The sequence below is a fragment of the Cydia amplana genome, chromosome Z, assembly GCF_948474715.1.
Source record: "Cydia amplana chromosome Z, ilCydAmpl1.1, whole genome shotgun sequence".
In the NCBI taxonomy this organism is placed as follows: domain Eukaryota; kingdom Metazoa; phylum Arthropoda; class Insecta; order Lepidoptera; family Tortricidae; genus Cydia; species Cydia amplana.
This window is the reverse complement of record NC_086096.1, coordinates 28,927,427-28,934,227: the sequence shown is the minus strand read 5'-3', so window position 1 is coordinate 28,934,227 and position 6,801 is coordinate 28,927,427. Positions and strand designations below refer to the sequence as shown.

The following is a 6,801-nucleotide window of genomic DNA, read 5'->3' as shown; positions in this document are numbered from 1 at the left end:
AATGCTAATGGAAAATATAAAAGATACTTTATAATACCTATAATAAAATCTTGTATGGGGCCCAATACATTCCACGACTCTTCTCTAAAGCCCCCCATTCACACTCCTACCTTGTAGTCCCCCTCGTAGTCCGCCTCGTTGGGTAGGATTGTGTATGGGGGTTGCGGACTACGAGCCGTCCTACAAACGGCTAAACGGTAGGACCGCTCGTAGTCCGCAACCCCCATACACAATCCTACCCAACGAGGCGGACTACAAGGTAGGAGTGTGAATGGGGGGCTTAACTTCTCTTTCCGATCAGACTCGGCCGGTTTAAACTCTCGCGCGAGCCACGAGACGAGCCGCGAGCCGCGCCACGAGACGAGAGTGTAAGCGGTGGGCTCGCGGCTCGTCTCGTGGCTCGCAAGCTCGTCGAGGGAATATAATTTAAACACTAACGGCACGGCATAAGGTTTATAACCGAATGACAAGCCGAACGCGAGTGTAAGCGGTGGACTCGAGTCTCGTGGCGCGGCTCGCGGCTCGTCTCGTGGCTCGCGCGAGAGTCTAATTTGCGTATTAAACTGGCTATATGAGGAGTACAACCTACAGCCCCCTCCACACCCGTGCGCGAATCGCGACGCGAAGCCGCGAACGTATTATATAAGTGTAGAGTGGAGTCGATTTTCGCAGACAGCGAAATCGACTCCACACTCGCGTTCGCGACTTCGCGCCGCGATTCACACACATAGTCTGGAGGGGGCTTTACACTACAAGCACAAAAATATAAGTTACATTTGTACGGAACCCTCGGTGGGCGATTCCAACTCGCACTTGTCTGGTTTTTGAAAGGCAGAGACAAAGAATACAGAGATGAGGCAATATGGTCTATGATCGTTGCCCGTCCGAAAGGATGGTATAATAGCCCAAATACACTACCGCACCGCATCGCATCGCGACCTTGGTACGGTGCGGTAGTGTGTTATGGCTATAAGAAAAAATCAGAATGTCAAATGTCAATAGGTTCTGGCATGGAATTGAGTATGAGTATTGAGGAATTTGAGGTTATTGTAAACAACGTGTGCCCTATTTTGCTATTCGTGTTTTCTAAATACTATTCGCTGAAAAATAATTGTTTGCCATGAGTACATCGAGAGGAAATGCAATGAGAACAAGGCCTCAAAAACATCAAAACAAATCCGCATATAAAAATGACTTACACGATAAAACTAATAAAACTAAATTTTTGAATAATTTAGACGTCACAGGAGTGTGTAAACGTTGCAAAGATATAATTGACTGGAAAATCAAATATAAAAAATACAAACCATTAACAGCACCCAGAAAATGCGTGGGATGTGAGGAGAAAGCTATAAAATATGCATATCACATATTATGCACTAAATGCGCAACAAAACGAAACGTATGTGCTAAATGCAACACAGCTGTTGAGGTGAGCTACGCATGCTTTTATTGAAAATGTATAACATCAGAGATAGCTAATATGAAGGCGCATTGGTATAATTCAAATGTTGAATAGTGTAGTCAGGTTTACCATTTGAGTTCTCTCAAGTGAAAAATAAATAATTATTACTAAAGTTCATAACGTTTGTTAGATCTTCATCTACAATGGAAGTATTAAGAAATACAATCAGTATTAAGACAGTAAAGTTGCACCCTTACACTCAGAATGTATTAATTTTATAACTTTGCAGGCTAATGAACTAGAAATAGAAAAGGAGCCTAATGTTGACCTACAATTAATGTTGAAAGGAATACCTGAACGAAAACGACGCACGATTATGCGGTAAGGAACTCTTATTTTGTATGTGTAATAGGTATACAGAAACTTTTTTAATATCTATGACGGAAATAATGTCCTCGCAAAATAAGTGATTTTTCAACCATTTATTGTTTTGTTTTACAATATAAGTGACATAGTTTTTACTATTTTATTTCATGTGTTCAATAGCCAGCTACGATTGACGTATATCTCAGGACGAGCCTTACGGGCACTAAAAATGGTACTAGTTCAGTGGCCACTGTACCAATTGTGCAGTGTAACGCAACTAGTTGCGACCAATCGCGCGCGTGATACGAACTCATCAACCAATCGCCTTGTAGCGGTGTCACACCGCTGTACTGGTACCATTCATGTCCGATTTTTATTGCCCGTAAGGCCGGTCCTGAGATATACGTCAATGCCAGCTACACATCTTTTCTCTGTCAATATGCATTTGCCAGTGTATAATAATTGTAATTGCTAAAAAAATATTTCATATTACATATGTATAATTTGTTACTTACTACTAGGCCAATATTTAAAATCCAATTGGTGAGCAATTAACATATACAATTTACACACAAGCATTAGGTTATAAAATGAAAACATGATTCAAAACTAAAACCATAGCATATTTATTTTATGCTTTGGTTTCATGGCATCTTAAAATTCCTAGATCTCAAAATGGAATGCCCAAACTCCAAATTAATGTGATGTCATAATACCTAAATGTCAAATTACCCGCACAAAAGTGCTATATTATCCTTTATTATAGTCTGCTACAAAATAATAATTGTTGATATGACAAATGTTAAATGGTACTCCAACAATACTGGAGACAGGTTAAATGTCATGAGCCATGGCTATTAATTTTAAGTCAACTAACTTACATACAAATTACCTTATTTTAGTAATTTATGTTTGCAATTGACTTCAGGGTTTGTTACTTTTATTGCTTTGTGTCACTTGTCTGCCATGCGAAGGAAAAAAATGCAATGCGAATATTTGAGCAAATATGGCAAGGTGTGTTGCTGGCATTATGCCAATCTGACTTATGCATAAACAATCAAAATGAATGTCCAATTTTCGAATAGGACAAGGTAGCTTTAAGTCTTACATTAGTGTGGCTCAAATAACACATTCATTGCGATGTCCTGGTAGGCTTCCGTAGCTCAATTGGTTAAGAGCAACGCACGGATTGCGGAGGATGCGGGTTCAACTCCTGCCGGAAGCGTAACTTTTTCCATTTTTTTCCTTTAATATTAAATTTGGAATATCGCTCGCAGACGTATCTGCTTGTTAAATAATTGATTTAGTATGGGTTAGCACATTGTTACTGGTGAATTCTCAATGCAACTTGAGACTCCGGTGCCGTCAAAAGATGTAATCGTCTTTCGGTAGATGTCGCTATACGCCACCCTTATGGCGTGTGTGCTTAAAGGAAGGGATGGAAAGATTTGCGATGTCCTGGTAGGCTTCCGTAGCTCAATTGGTTAAGAGCAACGTACGGATTGCGGAGGATGCGGGTTCAAGTCCTGCCGGAAGCGTAACTTTTTCCATTTTTTCCTTTAATATAAAATTTGGAATATCGCTCGTAGACGTATCTGCTTGTTAAAAAATTGGTTAATTTTATGTTGATAGTGGACGACAGCTTCCCCATGCACACACTCCCCATTTTACTCTTCGGAGTTTTATTATCAATCGAAAAAAATATTCAAAGGGCATGGGCATGACTATATGTAGTTACCTAATGTATATCAAATTATGTAAAAGTACCTATTTCTATACTTAATGTTAATACCCAGAGGAAAATAGTGACTGTTTGTATGGCGAAGCTGTCGCGCGCGGTACACATTCCGCTCAACGGTCTTTTATTAACATAGATCGGACAAATTTGCGACATTGCTCGCAATAATGTGGACATGACTCCAAAATTGATTAAATAATTAATCATTTAATTAATTTCTTATCTGAGGTTTAATTTTGATTCCTAATCAATAAATAGCACTTAAATATATTTTTGATATAAAAAAATAAGTACCTACAGAAAATCTGGAAAACATACTGATTATTTTTTTAAATAAATTTACATTATAAGAACTCTTTGTGTTATTTATTGATTAGGAATCAAAATTAAACCTCAGGTAAGAAATTAATTAAATGATTAATTATTTAATCAATTTTGGAGTCATGTCCACATTATTGCGAGCAATGTCGCAAATTTGTCCGATCTCTGTTTATTAAACACATGCATTGATTAGGTACCTACCATGCCATGTGATTTTTTTTTAACTGCAGTTATTTGTCTTTCAGGGCTATTAATAAAACACATGGTGGAGACAGCAACCTCACGCCTGAGGTAATATCGCAAGTTGAAGAAATGCTGAAAAACATGGATAATTTAAATTTGGGTGATAATGATGATGAGTTGGATGACTTTGACGATTCGGACTCTGATGGCTCGGACAAGTCTGGAAATTATGAACAAGACTAAACGGAAATATTTTAAATAGTGTTTTATTTGATAAAATATTACAAATTAAAACCTTGTTATATTACATATTTAAGCTAATTTCATTTACATATAACTTAATATTCCATGATTAATATTAAATGAACAAAAAATTAACAATATGTTACAAATTAATACAATGCGTTGTTACAATAAAGTTTTTTTAGGCATTAGTTATTGTATTATAGGTTGACGCGCCGAATGATGATCCCTCTATGACAGTTCTTACAAGTCGCTTTTAGGTAGGTTTAATTTAAAAAAATAATTGAAATAATATGCTTTGCTTTAACAGTATTCTTGTTACTTAAATGCTACATTTCTAAATTAATTAATGTGCTATACTTCCAAAAATATCTACTAACATTTAGGTAAGCGACAGCTGCTCCATACGTATAAAAAAATGTAAGTATAAAAAAAAATGAACTGTCATAGGGATCATCATTAGACGCGTGAGGTATAGTAGAGCTTAACTAAATATATTATTATAATGTACCTATAGTAATTAAGTTATAAATATCGTCTTAATAACAAAGTAACCTTCAGCTAAAACATTGCTAATGTATTTTCCTAATTTACATAACAGTTTCTTATAAAAGGCAATCCAGTAAAAATGGTTATTGAATTCTTAAAGGTTGTTTACTGTTGCACTCTATCTTTAACCCTTAACCGCCAGAGTCCGATATATAAGACATTACATATCCACTATATCCAGCTCATTTCGCCACAGTCTGATAAATAAGACAAAGATCCGATTTGGTTTTTACAGCACATTTATAACTCCCGTAACTATGCCAACCTTACTCTACGTGGTACAATTACTGTCGGTGGCGACACGAGCACGCTCGATCAAAAATTGCTGAAGGTTATAAGGTTAAAAAAGTAAGTCTGTAATTTATAAAGCTACTATCATTACTGTATGACAATTATAAGGGCCATTTTATTTAAAGTTGTCCCCTACACTTTTTTTAATTTGTGATTTTCTATGTTATTTCTTCTCAGAATCACGAGCTCTTTCTATCCCAATAGGAGAAAAAAACTGTCCCACTGTGTCCTGTGTGTTTTCCCATTCCGTTACCATTTTTATAGACTTTGTATGGCGGTTACGGAATGGAAATACCGAAAAATGTATGGAAATTTTGGGAAACTTTTTTCTCTTATTAGGATCAAAAGAGCTCATGCTTCTGAGTAGAAATAACATTAAAAAATCCCAAAGTTTAACAAAAAATTTTAGGGGACAACTTTAAATAAAATCTCTCATAAGGTCTTTATCAAAATTTAATATTTTAATTGTAAATAAAAGACGCCTAGCACGAGGAATTTCGTACATTGACCCGCCTGTTATTACTGAATCGCGATTAGAAAGGGATTGAGATAGCTGTCAATCCATATTGATTTTGACGTAAGTGTATGGAAATCTGGGGCCTTATTCGACATGCCAATTTTGACGTCGCATGTTGAAGTTCATTTGAATCTGAACTATCGTGGGTTGTCGAATAGGTAAAGATCATTATCTGTCAGTGAATCTCATGTAAACAAATCATTTCATCGCTAGACTTGATTATCTATTGGTATGGCCGCCATGTTTGGATTTATGACATTTAAAAGGGGATTCTATGGCATAGAGTAAACTGCATTTCTATTTTCTATAGTTTTTTGATTCCTCTACTCGACGCAAGATGGAGTTAACAGTCAAATTTTGATCTTGGCGTTATAAAAATAAACCGCAAGAACATGACATGCAGTTGCGTTGGTGTAGATCTATCATGAAAACGAATATATGACAATTGTCCAGAATTAAAAAAAACTTGACAATAAACATACAGCAATACATATACCACTAAATGTCAAAAAGAAAACAGATTTATTATAATTACTAGGTAACAAATTATATATAAAGTTTAAATTTTAAACCAATCGTCGTGGTTCTTAGCAATGAACTTCTTGTAACTTGTGCGAAAAATATCATTTGATATTACACCAATTACTTTATGGTGAAGTAAAATATCATGAGTCATGAGGAAGACGGAGTAGCCACAATAAGCTATATTTTTGTCCTCTGGGTTAGATGGCAGTGAAACAGGGAGAGATAGTGAAGAATGCGGCAAAATAAGCATTTATTGTGTTGTTAGTAGTTAGTAGACTAGTTTTTTTTTCTAAAAATGAAAATTGACGCAACGGCGAGCTCATAGCCCCCTATGAGCCAGTCTGTTAGGTGCAGGCTTAAGGGCTAATCCCGGGGGAAGCGGAGCGTCGGCGACTAGCTGGTTGCATCTGCATATCAACCTCTTCTCACTTTTACCTCAGGTCCTTTGATTAATAAATTAAGGTAAAATTCGTAAGAACTAGTGCCTGTGCCATATTCTAAATTGGACGCTATGCCTAATTAGTTGATATAAATTAAATAATAAAATAATTATTTATTTAATTAAATTTATAACAACGCAACGTGGGGTTATTCATGTTGATATTTAATGGCTTATATAAGACAGCGGTCGTATATTGCCTCAGAAATTTGGATTTTGTCAGT

The 6,801-nt window shown here is 36.2% G+C and overlaps 1 protein-coding gene across 1 annotated transcript; it reads left to right on the top strand.

The window, feature by feature from the left end:
- Positions 1-1,041: 1,041 nt before the first annotated feature.
- On the top strand, positions 1,042-4,325 carry LOC134661927 (uncharacterized protein C9orf85 homolog). The gene is made up of 3 exons (XM_063518180.1): positions 1,042-1,432; positions 1,695-1,786; positions 4,076-4,325. Exons 1-3 carry the CDS (start codon positions 1,121-1,123, stop codon positions 4,254-4,256), a joined length of 585 nt encoding a protein of 194 aa, XP_063374250.1. The 5' UTR covers positions 1,042-1,120; the 3' UTR covers positions 4,257-4,325.
- The last annotated feature ends 2,476 nt before the right edge of the window (positions 4,326-6,801 follow it).

Bases quoted from the DNA above. Each gene is read 5' to 3' on its own strand.
- LOC134661927 (XM_063518180.1), top strand. From the start codon at position 1,121: ATGAGTACATCGAGAGGAAATGCAATGAGAACAAGGCCTCAAAAACAT. The intron at 1,433-1,694 runs GTGAGCTACGCA...ATAACTTTGCAG, and splicing joins AATGCAACACAGCTGTTGAG to GCTAATGAACTAGAAATAGA. The intron at 1,787-4,075 runs GTAAGGAACTCT...TTTGTCTTTCAG, and splicing joins AAACGACGCACGATTATGCG to GGCTATTAATAAAACACATG.